The sequence below is a fragment of the Galleria mellonella genome, unplaced genomic scaffold (assembly GCF_026898425.1).
Source record: "Galleria mellonella isolate WM207_F2 unplaced genomic scaffold, CSIRO_AGI_GalMel_v1 utg65, whole genome shotgun sequence".
Taxonomy (NCBI): domain Eukaryota; kingdom Metazoa; phylum Arthropoda; class Insecta; order Lepidoptera; family Pyralidae; genus Galleria; species Galleria mellonella.
Window position 1 is genome coordinate 11,311,688 of NW_026442138.1, and position 23,594 is coordinate 11,335,281.

Sequence of the window (23,594 nt, forward strand, 5' to 3'; positions counted from 1 at the left end):
TACTGTAAATAATAATAGATATTATTTATATTTTTTAGATGGAAGATCTCATGTTTAGCGATAGCCCGTCAACAATAGGTAATCTATTTTAAATAGTATATTGCCAATATTTTTAATCCATTTGGATTTTTTTTTTATTGTTTAAGCTATTTTAATTTACAGAAGGATCAGGCTGGACACTCTCAACCGAATCTGGATCTGGAGGTAATGATTTTATATTATTAAATATTAAAATAATATAAATTTAACATACCAAATACAGTGGCAGCTATGCGACATATAAATCTATACTATACTCTCATATCATATGTCATATATCAATATCAATTAATATAAACCAGCATCACCACTGTGGCTGTATTTGGTATGCTACTTCTTTAAATTGTTAAGGGGCTATATGTATATATTAAACAGAACATCTTCTATTTCACTACAGAAGGGTCAGGTTGGACCGAATTCTTGACAACCGACACAGACACCAATACGGCAGAAAGTGAATCTTCGACAGTGTCAAGCGAATTAAACACTGAAACAACAGAATCTGGAGCCACTGATGAAACTTCTGAATCTGGCTCTACTGATACAACTGAATCCGTTGAAACCTCTGAAACTGGCTCGACTGAGACGAGTGAATTAAGCTCAACTGATATAACAGAATCTGGTGCAACGGTAACTGGTGAGTCAGAGTCTACAGAAGAATCTACTGTCTCTGGCTTGACAGATAGTTCAACTGAATCTAGTGTCATTGATGAAACAAGTGAAACAGACTCTACAGGTGGAACTACCGAATCGGGCTCTACTGCTATATCTGATTTAACCAGCGATCTAAGCTCCACGGATACGACTAATGATATTAGTTCTACAACTTCATCTAGCTCTACTGATGAAAGTACAGAATCGAGCACCACAGAAGAATCAACCGATATAACAACAGAATCAGGATCTACAGATATTACCGGATCAGAACCGACAGAAAGCTCAACCGGAAGTGATTTCACTTCAACCACAAACGATGGCTCAACTGATAGCTCAACTGATATAACGTCTGAGACTGGTTCTAGTGAAGAATCGTCTACAATTGAATTTACGGGTGAAACAACTGAGTCAGGTGCTACTACTGAATACGGCAGTACTGGTGAAACTGGTTCTACTGATAGTAAGTTAAATTCTTTCTTTTATAATTAAAACGTTTAGGTAATCTGTCTTACCAGCATTCTAAAAATTTTACATTTAAAAAGAAAAACTACTTATGTAGAACGAAGCCATTTTCTCCCGTTACTATGGGGATTTCTAAAAAAATCTTTCTTACTGGGTATTATTATTAGTCTTATTGTTTCTTACATAATAAGAGATTTTCATCTGCATATTTTCTAATTTACAGATCTAGTAAATACTTTTGCTACACACAGAACATTTGTTGTCAATGCTCTTAGGAAATCTTTTTTACAGTGACTCATTCTCTTAATACAATTTATAGAATTTTAGCTAGCAAATTAAAACATTATACTGACTAATTTCCTTTGTATTTTAGGTTCAACAGATTTGAGCACAACTGAATTTACGGGATCTACTGAAAGTACTGAGACTGAGATTACTGAAACTGGATCAGATATAACTGACATTAGTACCACTGAGGTGTCCGGTGGGTCTACTGAAACTGAATATAGTACCACCGAGGGAACTGGAAGCACAGATACTGAAGGTAATTTTTTATTTAATACTTATAACTATAATTTAATAAAAATACTTTCAAGTCCCTTACCTTTTACATTCATTTATTTATCACAAATATAAATTTAGAGAATTAATCTATTTCAGTAACAGAAAGTAGTTCAGAAGGATACTCAACGACAGAAATTAGTACAGAAGAATGGAGCACTGAATCGGAAGGATCAAGTAAGTATATGGAGATTATTGAAATGAAATGTATAATAATCTTATATTATGTTACGTAATTATAAATATCGTATAAATTCCTTTAAAAACATAATAACGTTTTATTATAGCGATCTGGGACTATTCAACAACAATGCAAGGCAAGAAGAGGGTATGCAAACGTAGGAAGTCCAAGTGCAAAATGAGCAAGTTTGGTTGCTGTCCAGATATGAGGACGCCCGCAGCGGGACCATTTGATGAAGGTACAATTGCTAAAAATTCGTAATAATCCTGCTAGATACTATTGTACTCGTAAATGCGGAAATTTATAAGTATATTTGGATGGATGGATGTTTGTTACTCTTGCAAGCAAAAACTACTAAATGAATTTAAATGAAATTTGGTACACGAAGAGATTATATACGTACTAACTTAGAATACTGGATACTTTATAATTGATTTCTAAGGGCGAATCCATGATACATAACTAGTAATATAAATGCAAAAGTGAATTTGTTTATTACCTCTTGCCGCCTTAACGATTCAACCAATCATCATGAAATTTGGTATGCACGTCTATTGATGAAGAAGGATATAGGCTACATATTTATCTCATTGAATTAACATATCCCAATGACGTGAACAAAGACATAGGACAAAAAACAATAACTTGTTATCTTGAAAAGAAAGGATTATCAGTAATTGAGTCTATCGAGTGCTCCCATTGCTAACAATACACTGTGTCGAGACACTGTAAATTAATAACGTGGTAAATTCATGCCAACTAGCATGATTTCTGTCTTCTCTATTATGTACTGGTGCCCCACGAGCATATACCGATAGCTCAGACGGGGTTGTCTTTCTATTATCACCATCAAAAAAACTTGTTGCACTACTACTAAATTGTTCTACACATATATGAACTAAAATCGTATCCAATTTGGTGCAGTGGTTTTTGTGTAATTCCGAAACAAACATACACATAACATAAAATTTCTAAAAATTATTGCTTTTGCATGTAAAATTATTATTAAGACTCCACATATTATTTTTCCTTCAATATCTCCTATATACAAACATCGTCTAGTTAAAATTTTATTATATTAGTAAAACGTGTATCACATTTTTATGTTTTTGAAACAATTTTCACTTCTTATAAAATATTTACAAATTTTCAATAGGTTGTCCCAACCCGAAGACCTGTAAAGAGTCTAAATTCGGATGCTGTCCGGACGGAGTATCTCCTGCAGCCGGACCTAAAGGGCAAGACTGCCCAGTGCTGCCTTGCAACGAGACACTATATGGCTGTTGCCAATCTGACCACATCACACCCGCTGAAGGCAACGACCAAGAAGGATGTCCGCCGGCTTGTAAATCTTCTAAGTGAGTAATTTTGTGCAGTATGAAATTAAAATTATTGGCAACCATTTTCTACTCGTTTCTTTCAGTAAAACCAAAGAGTTTATCCAAAGAATCGTAGATATAGAAATATGATATCCAAATGTAGAGCTTCTCGTACCACCTTGATAGTTAGATGTGTGTAGTATTGTTCGAAATGTGTTATCGTTTTTCGATATGTTTTTCAGAAAATATGTCCATTTTTACTAATAGGATATTCTTTAAATGGATGTTAAGAAAGAAGTGTATGTATTTATTTTAAATAGCAACTTTTCCTAAATTGTCATCATAGTTCATAATTTCAGTATAAATTTCATTCTTAGAAATTTTAATTATACAAGCAGGAAAGTTCGCTGTTTATTAATCAAAATAATATCATTTCAGATATGGCTGTTGCGAAGACGGTTCAACTAAAGCAACTGGTCCCAAAAAGGCGGGATGTCCTGAAACAGGTAATTGATAATATTAACTATTGAAAATATTCACACATATGGTATTTCACAGTATATGTGTAAAAAAAATCAATTTGACTAACACAGAAGCTAAGAGAAAAGCAGCTGAAGCTAAGAAGAAGGCTCAAGCAGAAAAGAAAAAGAAAGAGGAGCAGAAAAGAGCAAAATGCGCGAAGTCTAAATACGGGTGCTGTCCTGACAACAGTACCGTGGCGAGCGGACCAAAAGGTGCCGGCTGTCTCTGTAATACAACTGAATTCGGATGCTGCCCTGATGGTGTTACTACCGGTAATAATATTTCAACATCTATCTCTTTTATTGATCAGGAGAAAGCAATTTTTATGGCTCTCTCTCTCTCTCTCTCTTATTTTACTGCAAAGTTTCATATATTCTGAATTGCTGGAAATATATTATATTATTCTATTAGCAGATGAGTACTATTATTATTATTTCAGCCGTTAACTGTCCACAGCTGGACATAAGTTTTCCCCATAACAGGAGTTTTGCCAGTAGTTGCCACGCTTGGCAAGGGGTTGGCAACCGCAGTTAGGCTTTTAAAGATATTTTAGGATAAATAGTATATTATAAAGTATTTCAATGTTCTATAATATTACTGCATTTTTTTTCTCTAATTTTACATGCAATTAGACACTAATTATTATATTATAAATAATTTACACCTACATTGCTACTGACGTATACATTTGAAATGAAACCCGAGTGAACCGTATTTAAATTATTATCCTACTTTAAGACATTTTAGATATTAGATTGAAAATTTTCGTCAACTAACTCTTATTTCAACATTATATTGATTTAAATTTTTATTTAATGTACTAACTTTTATCATAAAACAAGAATTAGTACAGAACAAATATTGGAGGTTAAATCAATTACTTGTTGTTTTTCTTAAATTATTTGAAAATATGTAACGTTACTATATCACAAGAAATGTTATTTGTATGGTTGACCATACAATTTTATTTTATATTGAATTCAGCGGACGACGCAGACAAGACGAATTGTGCGAACTGCAACACGTCCGCGTTCGGATGTTGTGCAGACGGGAAGACTCCCGCGCATGGCTACGACAACGAGGGCTGCTGTCTATTATACGAGCATGGCTGCTGCCCAGATAACTACCAACCTGCTAAAGGACCACACTTTGAAGGTAACGAATTCATGAACTTGTCACTTCAAGACATTTGAACCAATGTTTACGTGTCTGCATTCTAGGTTATGATTTTGATTCATAATTATAATTGGTCTGACTCATTCTTTAACTATAAGTTTTAATTACAATAAAAGTAATACTTATTTTTAAGAAAAATCTAAATAAGTAGTTGCCTACAAGCCAGGGCATGCAAATTGATCCAAGTTTAATATATTCAGTTCCTAAATTAGAAAAGAAACTAAAACCCAAAGAACAAATCCTATATGATTTTATTTTGCGACACATTAAAGTCTTTAGAAGTAGTAATTCTATGTTGATTATCTTTTTCGTCATCATTGGCTCATGTTTTTGGGTTTCCCTATCAGATTTTCAATATTTAGTATTTTACTAGCTGACTCAACAAATGTTGTTTTACCATATACATTATTTCGAGAATTATACATGAAAATTTATCCTACTACAATTATTATATTCGATTGCCATCTTGCAACTTAACTATTAACAATTAACAACAACTTAAAAAATTTCGTATTTTTATATATTAGATTAACATGGTCCTCTATTTCGAAATGATTTATTACTGTGCCTCTGTGCTCTATATCGTTTTGTATCAGTTTTGTTGTTTTGAATTATCTATAAACATCTTTAACTTACAAATAGTTAAGTAATAACATAGATCATTAAGATTATGGAAGAGCAAACACACTTTTTTATAGGTTGCAACTGCAAGGACACACGGTTCGGTTGCTGCCCAGATGAAGTCACCTCCGCCCGTGGGCCCGAAAATGAGGGATGCGGCTGTCAATTTAGCGAGTTCGGCTGTTGTCCAGACGGGTAATTGGCATCTACTACTTTAACCATTTCATTAATTAAGTAAAACTTTATTTAAAACGTATCATGATCTGGTTAGATTGCACTACAAACTTAGAGATAAATATATTTCCCCAAAAATGTTTATCAAGACAAAATAAAGTAAGTTGCTCTCTAAAATTATATTGCTATATAAATGGCATTCAAATTGTTACTTAAGGTTGATTTTCAAGTTATTAAGATATGTTAGTCTAAGGCCAATTAGTATATTATATCCATGTAAGTTCCGATACACAATAGGCTACCCCTTCCTTTCCCACGGATGTCGTAAGAGGCGATCAAGGGAGCTTATGGTGTAGGGATGGGCAGCAGCATCCTTCTTGAAATATCACCAAAAGCCAAACTGCGTTTGCCAGCCCGCTTACCAAACGTGGCAAATACTAGCATAACCCTCTTATGGGGAGGTTATGTTCAACAGTGGACAGTTAACGGTGGATACAACAATAAGGCGTAATGGTTTAAATCAAGTAATCTCACCAAGTTCTAAATTTCTTGACAAGTGGCAAACAATTCTATCAATAAAACTGTTTCAGTGAGCTCTAGCATGAAAAAGAACAAGACACTAGATGTTGTTATCTCATTCTATCTCATGAAGTCCCTAGCGATAATAATTTCATCGATAGATTTGTTTGCCACTTATCTGGAAGTTAATCGTTATTATGCAAAGAAATTCAAGTAGACAGATAATTTGTAAACTATTATGTCGCCAGAAATACGCCAGCCAAAGGTCTCGAGTTCGAAGGCTGTGACTGTCACACGTACCAGTTCGGTTGTTGTGAGGATGGCGTCACCATCGCTAAGGGTCCTAACCGTCAAGGCTGTCACTGCCGTGAATCCAAATATGGATGTTGTGGTGACCAGAATACTCCAGCTATTGGACCTAACATGGAGGGCTGCGATTGCGCATCCAGCAAGTATGGTTGCTGCCCTGATGGACAAACTGAAGCTAAAGGAAAGAAATTCTTGGGATGCACAGACATTCCTGAAAGTAGACAAGGTTGGTTTAAATGTTATTTACTTGCTTTTGATTTAGAAAATAATAATAATTTGTTCAACAAACATTGTTTTACTTACAAAAAAGTGTTTATACGAATTAATATAGCATTCATTAGTATATAAATATATACAAAACTGCTGAAATTATCTACGCTCAGCGTTATACTATAGCCAAACAATGTTGATATTTAGCGAAAGCCCTTCGATTACAATATCATATCTTTTAGGAGAAGTTTAATAAATTGAAGGTCAAGATCTGCATAAAATACAACCAGAATTTATGACTTGCTTTGTAATAGAGCATATCCCTGTACTTACATATATTTTCGTTGTTGTCTTTTGCTTTTAAGAAACAAGGGCAACGATTTCCGTTGAGGACATCTTGGTCTTCTAAAATGGCAACACATATCAGATGGTATTGGTAGCGTATTAGGTTTTTAATTTAATTATTGTATTTTAACTTGATGTAGTGATAATTACCACAATCCATAAAGAAGATCATTAACTTCGTTGCAAAAATGAACTTGTCATATGTACAGTAACAGGCAATTGCAGTTGTACCCATTTTCATTTTTATTGTATTTTGTTAAAAGAGATACTGGCTGAAAACCAGCTCGGTGCAACTGTACACATTGCAATGGAACACTCACAGCATCAGCTGAGCCAGTTCCTTTTGCCTAATATGAAACACTTCTTATATATGTAATATTTTTGTATTTTCTTTTGTAATTGTGGTTTTTTGGCAATATATTTTTCATATTCTATTCTATTCTATAGCTGCATGCAGCCTGGCGACCGATCGTGGCTCGTGCCACAATTACTCGGTGTATTGGTTCTATGACATGGAGTACGGTGGCTGCTCGCGCTTCTGGTATGGCGGATGTGAAGGCAACGGGAATAGATTCTCTACCAAGGAAGAATGTGAAGATGTTTGCGTGCAACCGTCGCCCAAAGGTAACTCAACCGTAATATCTCTCTACTATTTGAACATTTGTAAAACTTATTTTAAAACTACTTCTGCTAATACCCGCAAAATGCGTCTAAGGCACATATTCTTATTTTTTGTACTTCTTACTTAGTAATTATGCACAAAATTCTGCTGCTCCTGTTATATAACTTTGTAATGTTTCAGCTACAAATATATTCCCCAACGCCATAGCATTTATTATTTTTAGGACTTATATTAATTTTTTAATACCTTGTTTATATAAAGGGAAATTAAGGAATTCATCGTGTTTTGTTTTGGAAGTCTTTTCCTTTCTTTAATTTCCCGTTATATATGTATATAAGACATCGTACCACAGCACTTTTAAAAAATGTGGCACTATAAGCGATAAATTATTTCCAATACCAACCTTAAAGCATATTCCGTTCAATACTCGTCGATGATAATGCAATGTTAACCACCGCTACGGTATCGGTATACGCTGGAGGGAGCGCCAGTGAAAGATGATGAGCAAGAATGAAATCAAGTCAATTAACGACTTAATTAATTCACTATGAATTAACCATGATGGTGTCCAGGAGAAACCGCATGGAAACAACTTGACATTGCTAGCAGTGGATCTATTATTGATATTCTATGTACATGTTCTCACAGACGCGTGCAAGCTACCACAAGTAAAAGGCGCGTGTGCGGGCTACCTGCTACGCTGGTACTACGACTCGGCGCGGGAACATTGCTCGCAGTTCGTGTACGGCGGCTGTCTCGGTAACGGAAATAATTTCGAGTCCGAGGAACTGTGTAGGACTCAGTGCGAGCCCACCAGAGCTGTCGGTATGTAATACTTGCACTTTCCCCCTGAATTTATTATTTTCTATTCTGTATTTTTTATATAAAACATTTATTGTACAACAGTGCTAGCAAACAAGCATAAGACCCGTATATTGGTATACGATTACCAAGGTCTATGAACCATCACAAGTTTTTTAAATGGAATGATAACTTTGCCAGCATTATTGGCATATGCTGGCTTTTTTTTAATGGATGATAATGAAATGGTAACCCCGCCTGCGCTAACGGTATACGCTGGCGAAACACCAGTAAAGGATGATAGGTGAGAATGAAAAAGCAGATCAGTTAGCCTATCGTGATGAATGCATCTGGAATTCAGCACGATTGTTTCCAGGGGGAACCACGTGGAGGTCGACCTGCCAGGGTATATTGCTAGCAATGGGACTGGTAGTCCGCATTACTAACAATCCCTTCCCCCCTAGCATACGCAGGCTGGTCACCAATAAAAGATGATAGATGAAAAAGAATACAGGTCAGTTAGCCCATCATGATGGATTCATGTGGAATTCACTGATTAACCACAATGGTTTCGAGAGGGAGCACGCGTACAATCTGTTATATCGCTATTATTGGCTTTTCCTAGTCACAATAATTAATAAAGTTAAAAAAGTGATGCTTGTTGTATTAAAAACATTCATGGACTGAAGTCAAATATAACACACTGTTTAATTCTTACAGACCAATGCTCACTTCCTCTTGACCCTGGAAGCTGCGCGGGTAACTATATTCGATGGGGCTTCAACCCAGACAGTGGACGTTGCGAACAGTTCACATGGGGTGGCTGTGAAGGCAACACCAACAGATTCAGTACGGAGGCTGCCTGCAAACACCGGTGCGACACTCCGGGAGAGCCTAAACGTAAGTATTTGACATGGAAATGGTAAAGTTCAGGTATTTGACTAGCTAGAAAATATTGCACGATAACTAGCCATGATTGTGGTACATTTTCCAGTAGAAATAGCACTTTATCATGAATCTTGATTATTGCTAAATTATCGTAATGTGTTTTTATTATATGGTGATGGAAAATTAAAGATTTTTGCTGTATGTTCTTATTTGATTCATGTTCTCTTTGACTAATACTTACACTTCTTGTAATCTTAACAAAATAAAATAGATATTTTTTGCATGTTACGGTGTGGATTTTCAGTTGTAAAGTTACTAATGTAGTAATTAGTCAACTTAGAAGATTTATTTATTTAATACAATGTTTTGGCAAATAAACAAGTCTAATTTAATCTAATCTAAGCTTCTAAGTTTACCAATTGTTTAATGTTAACTTTAGGCTCGTATTAATAAATTGAACTGAGCGGTGCACATATAGAACTGATAATCTATTGAAAAGTCAATCAATCAAGAAGCCACGTCAAAAGTAAAATAGAAGATATTGAATACAATTTATTAATACGTGCTTTAATAATTTACATTCTTAACATTTGTATAAAATACTTTAACATTTTCCTAATTCATCATTGACTGCTAGAATGAGTATTTATAAGTGTCTCATGCAGACCAGCCAATGAAGAATTCCACTAACATTGGGTTGCACGGGCTATCAGGCTATCTTGTATCTAACAGCTAAATGCAAGTTGCCGCAAGACACTGGAAACTGCACAGAAGTATATGCCAAATGGTCCTTCAGTACAACAGAGAATCGATGTGTACCATTCTACTACACTGGTTGTGGGGGCAACGAGAACAGGTTCGATTTTGAGCAACACTGCATCGATGATTGTCCATCTGTCCATGGTGAGTAGTAGGTGATAGCCTAAAAATTGGTAATTTCTTCATCAACGATGATGTTGACCATATACCCATACATATACCTACGGAACATAAAATATGTAAGCTCAAAGATTAAATTAAAGATCAAGGAAAGACAAAATATAGAATCTGTTTAACTGTAACACTCATAAAATAAAGTTTAAATCTTTTTCCTGACCTTTTATAATATCTATTTGGGGTTCAAAAAATCAAATTATCTCAAATCATACAAGTAATTAATAGATAAGTAATAGAAAGTACCCATTTGTATTGGACAAATATGTACTCATAAATAACAACTATCGTGATTTGAGTGAATGAGAAGATTGGCAACAGATAAAATATTACGTATTAAGTACTCGTGTGGTATTGAAGTTTTGTGTAATATTAGTTCAACAAATGTACCCTCCGCAACTATTTCGTTTACTAGATAATTAACTACTCCAATATCAAAGTAGGTAACTAGTTATTTTTACACAGAGATCAGCATAATTTATGGGTTGCAGCCATTGTAGAGAGCATGATTATGTCTTAATTTTCCTCTTCAATTCTTGTTAGTGGCATGCTGTAAATAATTTTGTCTTCTCTAATCCTATATCTGTAGTTAATGTTGCATCGTGTTTCTTAATTAATTGATATGATATCCATGGGTAACTATAGCATTACTCGATATCCTCAAGAAATTTAAATTAAATGCTAGACCCTAAATGGTTTCGTATATTCCGGGTCAAAGAAGCTTTTATCTGCAAAAGCTCAAATTGTAAAATAAGCTTTCTGCAGAGATGTTTCTGCAAACGGCTTCACTGTGGGGTTCCCCAAAAAAGATATAAAATAAGATTTCTTCAGGATTGGTAACGCTCGTGTAATATTCTTGTTTCCCATCAATTACGGTATAGAAAAGATTTAACGCTCACACTTCCATTATACCGATATATATTCCAGTGTGTATTTTCCGACAGTCAAAGATATCTGTGAGCTGCCAGCTGAAATCGGCGAGTGCGCGGACTACAGACAGAATTGGTACTACGATACAGCTCAAAAGAGGTTTGTTTACGTATTGAATATACCTACATTTAGTTACATACTTAAATTGTTTTTTGAAGTGGAAGTTTTTTGGAGTATTTTTAGAGATCAATTTGAGTATTGCTATTTGTAAGTCTTGACTTTAGATTTAGAGGATAATTTTAAATATCTGATGATGTGATGATGAAAATAACTCCAAGAGCTAACCCTCTTCTGCAAAGGCTTTGTTTTTTGATATCCTATATATTTGGTTAGGTGATACTTTATATCGCACGTATAGTATACTCTGCTTCAGTAAAACTTAATAGAACGTTAAACAAAACGTATAATTGACCCGACTGTGGACAGTTTACTGATGTCCAATGGTAATACAAACAAAATGTCGATTAACATTCTTAATGATTCGGTTTCTTAATAATTTAATTTAGAGAATGTTTCTATGATAATTTCAACAAAACATATTTTCCTCTTTATTAAAATATATTAAACTGACTGTAGTTCCATATTATTAAGATCAGATGGATCGTTCTAGATGTTTACAATTCTACTACGGCGGGTGCGGTGGCAACGAAAACAACTTCCATTCTTTGGAACAATGCGAGTCGCGATGCGCTGAGAAACATCCAACCACCACTACCACTACTACGCGGCAGCCCGCCCATCCAGACACTTCAGGTGACATATTTAATAGAGAATACTAATTAAACTTCGAAAACGCTGGACGACATCTTTAAAATCACAATTGACGCCCGTCTATTTGTTTGTTACCTCATCACGAGAAAACGTTTGAAAGGATTTCAACGATATTCTTTATTCAGTAAGTCTCAGCTCAAGTCAGTAAGACTCATGTTTGACCTATTTTATAAAAGAATGTATAATACAAATCTTTATCACCTAGTTGCATGGTTATATTGACGTAAACAGAAAAGCAGGTAAGATGCCCCAGGACCTTACTGGCATTAGACATTAACTAAGGAATGGTAAAAAATCTCACGGGAATAAACAAAAGCCATGTCATAGTTTATCATGACTATTTATGTCTATGACTATTCCTTTATAGAAAATATGAAATATATACGGTTTGTTTTTCTCAAGAATATGATTGGAAACTGTCTAAAAAGAAATAAAAAAAGTTGGGGAGAGCCTTTGGTCAGTAGCTGGACAACATACTCCACGACTGATGATATGATTTGGTCAATAGTCCTGTTACTTATAAGCTCCTTCCAATTCAGAGTTCTGCTTCCTGGAGTTGGACCCTGGTCAATGCGACAACTTTGAGACCCGATGGGGCTACGACTCCGCCCGCGGTATTTGCACCACATTCGAGTACGGAGGCTGTGGCGGCAACAGGAACAACTTCCCTAATGAAGACTACTGCACGTATTATTGTATTACCTCACAAGGTGAGTGTACTATTGCTGTAAATACCAACGTAGAAATATGATTCATTCTTGTCTCTGCAAAATTATACTGTAATCTTTTGGAAGAAACAATAAATATAAATCTAAAGAATATTCTCAGGACTATGACCCTTGATGAAGTAGTCGGAGCCTCTGACTCAGAAATAATTATCGATTATTTCCGTTATGGTTGATGTTGATAAATTACTTAACTATCGAAGTAGGAATTCCTGTGAGGTAGTTTTTTTAATGCAACTTAGAATGGTAAACAAACTGATGGCCCACCTGATGGAAAATCGTAACCTTCGCCTATAAACCTGAGCAGTAGGTACTATGGACATAACAGAGTATACTGTTTCGCCCATGATACTCCCCATGCGTTGCCATATTAAGTTTAAGAAATAAATAAATAAAATCCTTTTATCCCAACTACCCTATATTATATACACCCTGTATGGTCGCTCTCCGCACGTTTCTCCCTGGAAACAGTCGTGGTCAGTTCCTAGTACCTAAATTTGTCATATTGGGCCAAAGACTTGATTTCAACCTCACTTATCATTACTCACTAATTCTCCACCAACGTATATCGATAGTGCATCCAGGATCACCATTTCATCGTTACCATTAAAAAAATACAAGTAAAGACACCTTACAGTTTTTTTTTTTTTAAATGTAACTAGATAGGCGTACGGTTGCGAGTTCCACTCACAATTTACCATTGTTACGTTGCCACAGATATCTGCCAGCTGCCGATGATGTCGGGCCCGTGCGACCAGTCGCAGATGAAGTGGTTCTACAACCCGGCCACCGACTCCTGCAGCCGGTTCACGTACGGCGGCTGCGAAGGAAATGGCAACCGGTATCGTACACCAAACACTATCAGAGATAACTAACTAAGGGCGAATCAAAATCGTTAGCATTATTCGAAATTTTTTTTTTATCATATTTGATTCACGTAAATTCGATATTCTATATTTGTGGTGCATATGCAGGATATAAATATTAGCATTCTGACATAAATTTGGCTATCTCTTCTTTCCCGTGGGTGTCGTAAAAGGCGACTAGAGGAACTGAATGGTTAAGGGAAGGGCGGCAGCATCTCTCTTAAAACAACGCGAAAAGCCTAACTGCGATTGCCGACCCGCCTGCCATGCGTGGCAACTACTGGCAAACAGAGTTATTCATCTTCTTTCTATCCTTATTCCAATTATTATTTGGAATCGGCGTAATGTTTTTATCCATATTACAAAAAGATTTAGTTTTTAATTTTACGACCAGCCGCCTGCCTGCGTCAACCTTCTTTGAGAAAACGGAATTATTACGCTGTCTAAATTGTTATTAATATTAAGCGGACACTTAAACTTACCGAACATTTTAATAGCTAGAGTTTTACGGTAAGTTAAAAAATTAAAAATGTATTTATTGGAACCATAAAAAATTACAATTGTAGGGTAGTGTACTATAACAGCCACATTAGTTAAAAATAACTGTGTCGTGGCTGTCAACGCCCACCTCCTCAAGGCAGAGGCGCTAGCGTTCCAGTACAATAAATAAAACTGTTAATTAAACAAGAAAAAGCATGTACCTACATGTAGCACATATATATGTGCCCAACATACATATAAATATTGTATTATGTATTAAGTACTGCTATATACTGTGTACTAACGTATCAATGTATACGCAGGTTCGACACGGAAGAGGATTGTGAGCGACGCTGCAGAACTGGGCCGGCTGTTGCCACACCGGTCACTACCACCACAACTACCACCATTGCGCCGGTAAGTCGTCACTAAACCGACGAGCTTGGTGACGTAACAATTATTCATACTTTTATCTTTTACGCCATCTCGTGTTCAGTTGAGTCAATTCCTTACTCAACTAGTGGGCCTTGAGAAACATAATAATTTATCCCCTTTGGACGGTAAATTTTTAAATTATGTGTTTTACTATATATTTCACGTAAATACTATTTATATTTCATCACAATCACTCTAGTTTCATTTCACATTTAAAATTTCCTATTGTATTGTACAATAGGAAATTTTAAATAATACGATGTAATAATTAACTTTCCTATACCGCGACCCGACAGAAAAAAATAAAGATTGTCTTTATTTTTTATAAATGATTATAATTATTTCAAACCGGACTCTGGAATGTTAAAAAAAAAAACTTTATTTTTAATTCGATGTTTTGTGTACGTATTTAGTCCGATATGTAACTAAAGAAATTTAAAAAAATGCAAAGCTACGTAAAATTTCTGTATGTTTAAATTTGAAAAATATAACATTTCATACAATTCGCAGGCTGAAAATCTACCTCCAGAATGCCGCATTCTGCCCACCGCGGAGGAGTGTACGGAAGCAGGCGTAGTTTGGTACCTGGACGAGTCGAGGCGAGCGTGCGTGGCGTACGAGAACGACGCGACCGGCGCCAGCTGCAGGCACACGGGCGTCTTCGCCTCGGAAGAGGCTTGCGAGAGGAGCTGTGGCGCCTTCCGGGACATTGGTCAGTATCTACAATTGTCAATAGGCGTATTTAGGAGGCAGGAGGGGGGGGGGGGGGGGGGGAAGGAGATGCCGAAAATATTATAGTAGTAAACTTATCCGTGCGGTCCCGACATAGACGTAGAATAGCCCGCCCCTTTCTTTCCTGTGGGTGTCGTAAGAGACAACAAAGAGAGGGCGAGGGATGGGCAGCAGCGTCTATCTTACAATATCTTCAAAAGCTGACTGCGGTTGCCAATGCGCTTGTCAAGCGTGGCAACCACTGGCAAAATCCCCCAAGGAGGTAGCTTATATTAGATATGCTGATGATGAAACTTATCATAAACAATTACATGAAAAGATCTCACTGAGAAAACATTGGGTAAATGGTATCGATAAAAGCGATCTATCCCAGGCAAATTTTGAATTTGGATAGAGAGTAGGTAAACTGCATAGGCACAAAGTCTAGGTGACAATTACCACTTTTCATCCGTTCAAAATTCTCAAATTGAACTCCATTTGAAGTTAACTCCAAAATCTTGTTCTGCTAACGTTTATGAATGTTGTCTAGATGTATGCAAGTACCCGAAAGACCCGGGTCCGTGCCGCGAGGCGATTTCCAAGATTTACTTCGACGCTGCAACGGGATCTTGCCTCGACTTCGCATACGGCGGATGTCAGGGTGGGCCCAACCGGTTCTCTAGCATCGAAGAATGCGAGCAGATTTGCCAAGCATCTGAAACAGGTACCGAGTAAATGTATTATGTCCTGAAAATATAAATCTTGCCTCCGCTAATTCTATACTGTAATAGTCATTTACCGTTCAGATAATTCTTGTTAGTAGTTTCTGCATACAGTTCGGGAGTATCGTAATTGTATTGCATTCATCGTGTTTTTGTAATATTTCTGAGCAAAGGTGCAGACAACTTTTTGCGGATATTGTTTGTACTAGTATCTCCGACGAATAATAAGGCGTCTCTCCCAACCCATATTACTGGGTATAAAAGCATAATAGTTCTCATTTTATTAATCGTTTAAATACCCAACTGAAGGATGCAAATCACCAAAATACAATTGTTCTCTTACTACATTTTAACCGCGACTTCGTCCGCATGACCAGGATAGAAAGTATCCTATAACCTTCTCCATGCCATATTGTAAGTGTATACCAAATTTTATAATGATTGATTAAACCCTTAAAGTGCTATAAAGTAACAAATATATACAATTTCACATTTATAATATGAGTAACAATTATATTATTATTTATTCTCTCACTTTCTCTCTCTCTCTCTCTGCATCCTCGGAAGTATCCAATCCACACATTCTATTAATATCCGTGATAGTATTTATGTTTACATACGACGGTGGTACTCCCACTATCTAAACCGTAACATTTTTCACATTGGAAGTTGTATAAAATACCAGTTTTCTTAATATAACACTTACTTTTTGACTAGACCCGTGCTCACAACCATTGGAGGTTGGTAACTGCATGAACAGTTATACATATTGGTACTACGAGCAGCAGCGCGACGCGTGCTACCAATTCGCGTACAGCGGCTGCAATGGTAACGATAACAGGTAATATAATTTACATTTTTTAAAAACAAGCCTTTAGATTAACTTCATACTTAGATTCTAGGAATCACACAGAGTAATGTTTTTGGTAAAGACAAATCAAACGAGCCCAAACACTACGAATTTGTGATATGTAATTTATGAGTTCCTAGACCGTCTACCATCTTCATTATTAAACAAGCCGAGCTTACGCCCCGCCTAAGCCCTACTTACATATGGTACCATAAATTGTACTGTCACCGAACATACATAAATGTGACAAAGTTTAGCACAATAAGACGCCAGCAAATGATAATCGATTGTTTTTGAATAAAAAAACAAACAAATCAAGTTTTTTTTTTAATCAACGATAATGGAGTGTTAATCCTGTTTATGCTAACGGTATACACTGCCGGAATACCAATAAAGGATGATAGATGAGGATGAAAAGACAGGTTAGTAAGCCTATCGTAATGAATTCACCTGAAATTAAGCACAGTTGTTTCTAGGGCAGACCGCGCATTGGTGCTGGATTAACAATAATGCCTTCTCCTTCCACTAAAGCAAATTGAATAAAAGTTTATAAAAAAAGAGCTCCCTTTATCTGTTATTTGTGATGTGTGCAGATTCCAGAGCCGCGAGGAGTGTGAGGGTCGCTGTAGGCGTCGGCCTAGCGCCACCCCCGCGCCGCCCGCCCCACCCGCACAGGTAATATTATTATTTGTTATCCACTTTTTGCCATCGTCATCATACTTTGTACAAAAGTCGATTGCTTGGATACCTCTGCCCCATTCGTGTTTCTACCGTGAAGCAGTTGTGTTTGCATGGCTGTGTTTCGGTTTGAAGGGTGGAATATGGTGTGAATTTACAGGATACAGAGGAATAACACCTGAATCCTCAGAAATGGCAACGCATGGGGGGTATCATAGGCGAAACAGTATACTCTGTTATGTCCATGGTACTGCTCATGTTTATAGGTGACGGTTACCACTTTCCATCAGGTGGGCCGTCAGCTTGTTTGCCATTCTAAGTTGTATAAAAAAAAACTTCTATCTATGCATAACATCGCATCATGTGCATTTTTAAGAGACAATTCTGGGTAGGACCCAGAATTGTCTAATGTCTAAGGATATTTAAGTATACATACACGCCTTTTCTTTATTTTCATTGCTTTCTTTAGTCCTCATTACTTATAAAATACTAACTGTCTTAATGCACGCAAACAAACACGCGGCTCAAAACTAATCCATTTTGTAAAAGAACATCCACCGTGACACTTTAAAAAAACTTACATACAGTAAATTTTCAGCCAGTAGATAGAGAATGTAATATCCCCGAGTCATTGGAGGCGTGCGGCGAAAACATCACGGCGTTCTACTACGACCCAAGCAGGCAGGAGTGCGTGGCGGCCATCAATGGCGGCTGCCGCTTACCCGGCACCTATCTCACCGAGGAGGACTGCGAGAGACGCTGCGGCACCTTCCGAGGACTTGGTAATATCACAACACATCTCTTTAAACTTTAACTCAAACCGAAAAAGAATTTGCCTCTTTCTAGCAGTATATTTTCTAAAAAAGCATTAATAACAAACATACAAATAATACAGGTGAACTCTTTTTGGGAGCTCCTTAAAAACCCAATACAATACAAATTTGTTTTCATTTCATAAATCACTTAAGTTTGTTTATTTTATTCAGTGCCTTTATCTAAAAGTAAAAGGGGAAGAATTGAAGGTAGAGATACATATGCAGAGGGAGACTTTGTACAAGTCGATTACTTGGGTACCTCTGTCCCATTCGTGTCAGGAATAACACCTGAGTCCTCAGGAATGGCAACGCATAAGAGGTATCATGGGCGAAACAGTATGCTCTGTTATGTCTATGGTACTGCTCATGTCTATAGGCGAAGGTTGCCACTTTCCATCAGGTGGGCCGTAGGCTTGTTTACCATTCTAAGTTGTATAAAAAAAAGAAAAAATTCAAATTACTTTTTACAAAGCTGTCTCAATAGGTAATTCTATCATTCTATTATAAGCCCTCAAGCAGCTACAATCATGTTGCATATCGTTCCAGTTCCAGTAAAAGGCAATGATATTAATCAAGATCTTCATGAATTTAATAAATGTTAGGAAAAGTTAATAGACCACTGTGTGTGATTGCTTTCCAACAAAGACTTCTTTGTGCCATAACTAAAAATAACGTGTGCCCTAAATATATTAAGACTTAGATCTTTATTTCAGATGCGTATCAGATATGCCGATACCCCTTAGACGTGGGCACCTGCAAGGATTCAATTCCTAAATACTACTGGGATATAAGAGCAGGCAAATGCGAACGATACACCTATGGCGGCTGCGGCGGTGGACCAAACAGGTTCTCGACTATCGAGGAATGTGAGAACTTCTGTGAAGGCATTGGACCTGGTGAGACATGTTTATCATCTAGTTTCCTAGATGGTGTACGAGGTGACACCATTGTCGCTTCGCAACTTTCATATTCAACTTTCATATCTAGACTTCTGGTACTTTATGATTTTCCTAACCTAACATTAATATCTCCAATAACATTGGTCTTACTGCTAAACATTTTAGACTCATTATCATTAAATGCTAGTAGAATCTAACAAAAGTAGATAGAACTTTCTTGAAAACTCTAATTTTCTTTTCTGTCCTTTTGAATTCTTCCTTTTATTCTTATGGGAATTAATGGTTTTGGGTTGGTGGTTGGGGATTAGAGCCTGCATGTCTAGAACCAGTGGACACGGGGTCGTCGTGTAGTGAGGTGCCAACGAGACGCTATTACTACAGTCCAGTGGACGGCGAGTGCAAGCCACTTGTGTACAGAGGCTGCGGAGGCACTAACAACAACTTTCCCTCGTACGAGTACTGTGTGGAACTTTGCGAGCGATGGAAGTATACCGGTACGGCACGTGACGATACAGTGTTAACAGATTTCTGAAAAGAAAGTCGGGATTTCAAGGATATCCAACGAACCAAAAAGTCCAACGATGAGACTATTCAAAACTTTCCACAAAGCACAGTACTCGAAGTGGACACTTAAGTTAACCAATTTACCAAGTTAATCTAAGGTGCTTAGCTTTTTTTAGATCTATAAATATTTTATAGTAGTCTTTGGTCCCGACTTTCTATATATAAGATCTAGCAATACTAGTATCAGCAAACGAGACACACGCGCCTGCTCTACCGCGCTCTTTGCTGTTCTGCATCGTGAACTAAGTTCTGTGACGTGCCTTTGTTGGACTGAATCACCAGAGGATGATGACTATGGTGTATGCAGGAGAGTCAGTGTATTTGTCTTCGTGTTACAAATGTTCGTCGATTGTTAATTTCGGCCTCGTAACTTGGTATTTAGTCTAAAAAGAACTGCGAATTTTGGTCGATGTAAGAAAACATGCTTATTGTTACTTATGCTTCATTAAATCCGATGATAAGAATCTTAGGAAACTGCACGGCAGAATTTAACAATTATATTTCAGATGTGATGACATTTAAAAAAAATGTGATTAATTTGTAATGATGGCCGTTGTCCTGTATATAGTTAAGACTAACCATGTGCAATACATATAGCGCGTGTAGATCGGGCTCGAGCAATCGTTCACTGCTGCACTCACGCGCACCGCTTTCTCACATGATTGCATGATCTTTCTTGCACTCTCTCACTATCTACTAATTGCATTTTTTGCTACTTTGAATTTGGTTTCATTTTTGTGTTTATGATTGGGGTTTGCTTTTCATTTATGTACATGGTGATAGTCAAAGTTATTAGCCTACTTTCTCATATTTTTTTTCTTTTCACCCCATATTTCTTCGGAGAAAAAGTTCAGTATATGCATAAGTTACACATAATATTCACATATAAAGTTTGAAACCTTTAAAAGAATGGTAATAATTTGGATTTCATCGTGTACATACATAATATATACATATAATTCTATCCATTTATTTTGACAACTATTAGGGATTTATTTGGAAGAAAATAATTCAAAATATTCTAATTATTAAATATTTAAATATGTAATTTTTCATGGTCATCTAAATAATAATTGACACCCAAATTTTAAGAAGATAAGCAATGTCACTGTAGCTTGCCGTGCTGTATCTTAGCACTTTGAATTTTTTAGCCATAAAACCAATTAGGAATTGTAAATCCCTATCTCGAGATTGATCAATACATAAAATATTTGAAACGAGCCTCAAATCTTGATATTTCGTTATTACCATATATGTCATTCAGGAATAAAATACTATAATGATTATTTAATGTTATTATTCTGTTAATATGATACAATATTTATTTTATTATTTTTTATTGTCATTTTATATATTTATATACTTTGTTATAATGTGAAATGTCTGTCCCTTACGTACGAGTTACGCATCACACACGCTCCACGCCGCCGTGTGCAAACCCCACAGTTTTCATAAAAACTTACAATTGTACGGCAGCATTTCGCCACAGAATAGAGAATATCCAAAAGATAAGAAACATAAGATACTAGGAAGTACGCTGAAACAAAAACACTACTACAAGCAAGCGATACTTGTGTGCGCAGGGCTCTACTTTTTCATCACGTATACGCATTGTGCCCTTGTGGCGAGCTATGGTTTTTCGAACCGTGATCTTTGCACACGACGGCGGGACTCGCGTGTCGATCGCTTCAAAAAGATTCTGTGTGCATCTATAATCGTTATAAATGAAAGATGTAAGCCTTTTATTTTAACTAACACTAAAAATATTTATAGACTCGAGCGAGAACGAAGTGGAGGAGCCGGAGCAGTGCACGCAGTACGAGGAGGAGTGCGCGCGGCTGCGGTGCGCGTTCAGTGTGCAGCGCACGCGCACGGCGGGCGGCTGCGAGCGCTGCTCGTGCGTGCCCGTCGAGGTGGACTGCGAGCCGCTGCGCCAGGAGTGCCGCCACCTCAAGTGCACCTACGGCCTGCACCGCTACCGCGGCCACGACGGCTGCGAGAGGTACTTGCGTGCCGGCCCGCCCCGGCTCCAGGCAGTCTCAGTAAACTTCCCATTAAAAAAAAATGAATTCCTCCATAACCTAGCATTCTTTTAATGGGTGATGATGAAATGATAACCCCGTTTGCACTATCGGTATACACTGGAGAAGTACCAGTGAGGGATGATAGGATGAGGATGAAATCACGATGATTTATAGAGTCCTCGTAAAAATCGGATTGCTAGTAATGGAGGAATCCCCTCTACTAACTATCCTCCCCCCCCCCCCCTTTTATAGATAATTTAGAATAGAGTAGAAAAACATTTATTCCATATTTCATAGAAGAAAAACCAAATAGAAGAACATTATTTACTATATGACGTACTTCTGTAAATACGGAAAGGGACTTCCGCTCACCATATGCTGTGTTATGATATAATCACAATGCTGACTTTCAGTTGGACCACCAAACGTTTAATAAAACTTTTTGCTCTAGTTAATTTTAAACTTTCACGTTGTTTACACATATTTTAAATACGATATATTTTGAAACGTCGGCAATAAAGAAGCAGGTATGTAGATACTACTTACCTGTAAAAGCTTTTACATAGCGTTAAGTCCCGATTGTATATTTAAAACTTTTTATTAATTTTGATTTTTTTTTTATACAACTTTAAATGGCAAACAAGCTGACGGCCCACTTAATGGAAAGTGGTACCCGTAGCCTATAGACATGAGCAGTACCATGAACATAACAGAGTATACTGTTTCGCCCATGATACCTCCCATGCGTTGCCATTCCTGAGGACTCAGTTGCTATTCCTCTGTACCCTGTAAATTCACTGCCTTATCCCACCCTTTAAACCGAAACACAGCCATGCAAACACAGCTGCTTCACGGTAGAAACACGAATGGGACAGAGGTACCCAAGCAATCGACTTTTGTACAAAAACCTGCGATGTCACAACTGAGTAATAATGAGTATTTTTTTGTCGTGTGCATAACAGATGCCAGTGCATCGACCACCCGTGCGCGGACAAGCAGTGTCCGGAAGGCGAGCGGTGCGTGGCGAGCGCGTATCGGGACCCCGTCACGCAGGACATGCACTACTCCGCCGACTGCAAGATCGGTAAATACATATTATATCATTATTCCCATTCTATGAAAATAATAACAATTTCCTTTACGTATCGAGCTGCCCAATTGCGGGACAAACTCCCTCCCCACTAACAAGAAGGACTCTTCTACGACTTCTTTCATGAAAAAGTTGCAATATAATTTCTCCTCCTTGATATTTTTTTTATTTAAAACTGGCTTTTACCCGCGACTTCGTCCGCGTGACCGGGATACGTTTACCTTTTACCGGGATAATAAGTAGCCTTCTTCATTCCATATATGTATGTAATACGTGTATACCAAATTTCATAGCATTTAGTAAAGCCGTTAAAGCGCTATAAGGTGACAAACAAACAAACACACTTTCAATTTATTACTGTATACATTGAAAATGAGTTTTAGTATAAGTATACTAAGTATTAGTATACTACTAATAAATTATTTAACTATAATTTTTTTAAAACATCAAATTATTAATATTTTGTACATCAATTTCAGATTAAGCATAACTTTTGTATTAAAATTGTTTTTATAACAGAATAAGTCGCACACAATAAGCCCACTCTTGCTAACAAGTTGTTAAACTAATCGCTAAATCTTTTTTCAAATTCAATATAATTATGTTAAAGTAAATGCTGTGAATACCTTTAATATGCATATGCATTAATATTGTATTATATTTAATGTTTGTTATATGTGTTATAATGCAATATG

General features: G+C 36.8%; 1 protein-coding gene across 7 annotated transcripts in view; it reads left to right on the forward strand.

Moving 5' to 3' along the window:
- LOC113519878 (papilin) overlaps positions 1-23,594 on the forward strand; it is a 134,748-nt gene that overhangs the window by 99,878 nt on the left and 11,276 nt on the right. For 3 of the 7 annotated variants that reach the window (XM_052900391.1, XM_052900386.1, XM_052900387.1), the window contains exons 17-46: positions 39-78; positions 163-204; positions 437-1,156; positions 1,532-1,702; positions 1,819-1,896; positions 2,007-2,138; positions 3,057-3,258; positions 3,658-3,725; positions 3,813-4,013; positions 4,726-4,896; positions 5,616-5,733; positions 6,480-6,766; positions 7,543-7,719; positions 8,366-8,542; positions 9,239-9,418; positions 10,139-10,309; positions 11,284-11,368; positions 11,880-12,022; positions 12,580-12,750; positions 13,483-13,606; positions 14,435-14,528; positions 15,057-15,258; positions 15,808-15,981; positions 16,697-16,820; positions 17,423-17,504; positions 18,106-18,289; positions 19,036-19,218; positions 19,530-19,715; positions 21,559-21,787; positions 22,772-22,893. In XM_052900391.1, the coding sequence (XP_052756351.1) occupies positions 39-78; positions 163-204; positions 437-1,156; positions 1,532-1,702; positions 1,819-1,896; positions 2,007-2,138; positions 3,057-3,258; positions 3,658-3,725; positions 3,813-4,013; positions 4,726-4,896; positions 5,616-5,733; positions 6,480-6,766; positions 7,543-7,719; positions 8,366-8,542; positions 9,239-9,418; positions 10,139-10,309; positions 11,284-11,368; positions 11,880-12,022; positions 12,580-12,750; positions 13,483-13,606; positions 14,435-14,528; positions 15,057-15,258; positions 15,808-15,981; positions 16,697-16,820; positions 17,423-17,504; positions 18,106-18,289; positions 19,036-19,218; positions 19,530-19,715; positions 21,559-21,787; positions 22,772-22,893 (5,038 nt within the window). The remainder of the gene's footprint in view (positions 1-38; positions 79-162; positions 205-436; positions 1,157-1,531; positions 1,703-1,818; positions 1,897-2,006; positions 2,139-3,056; positions 3,259-3,657; positions 3,726-3,812; positions 4,014-4,725; positions 4,897-5,615; positions 5,734-6,479; positions 6,767-7,542; positions 7,720-8,365; positions 8,543-9,238; positions 9,419-10,138; positions 10,310-11,283; positions 11,369-11,879; positions 12,023-12,579; positions 12,751-13,482; positions 13,607-14,434; positions 14,529-15,056; positions 15,259-15,807; positions 15,982-16,696; positions 16,821-17,422; positions 17,505-18,105; positions 18,290-19,035; positions 19,219-19,529; positions 19,716-21,558; positions 21,788-22,771; positions 22,894-23,594) is intronic. The other 4 variants (XM_052900392.1, XM_052900388.1, XM_052900390.1 and 1 more) reach the window with 3 other exon arrangements.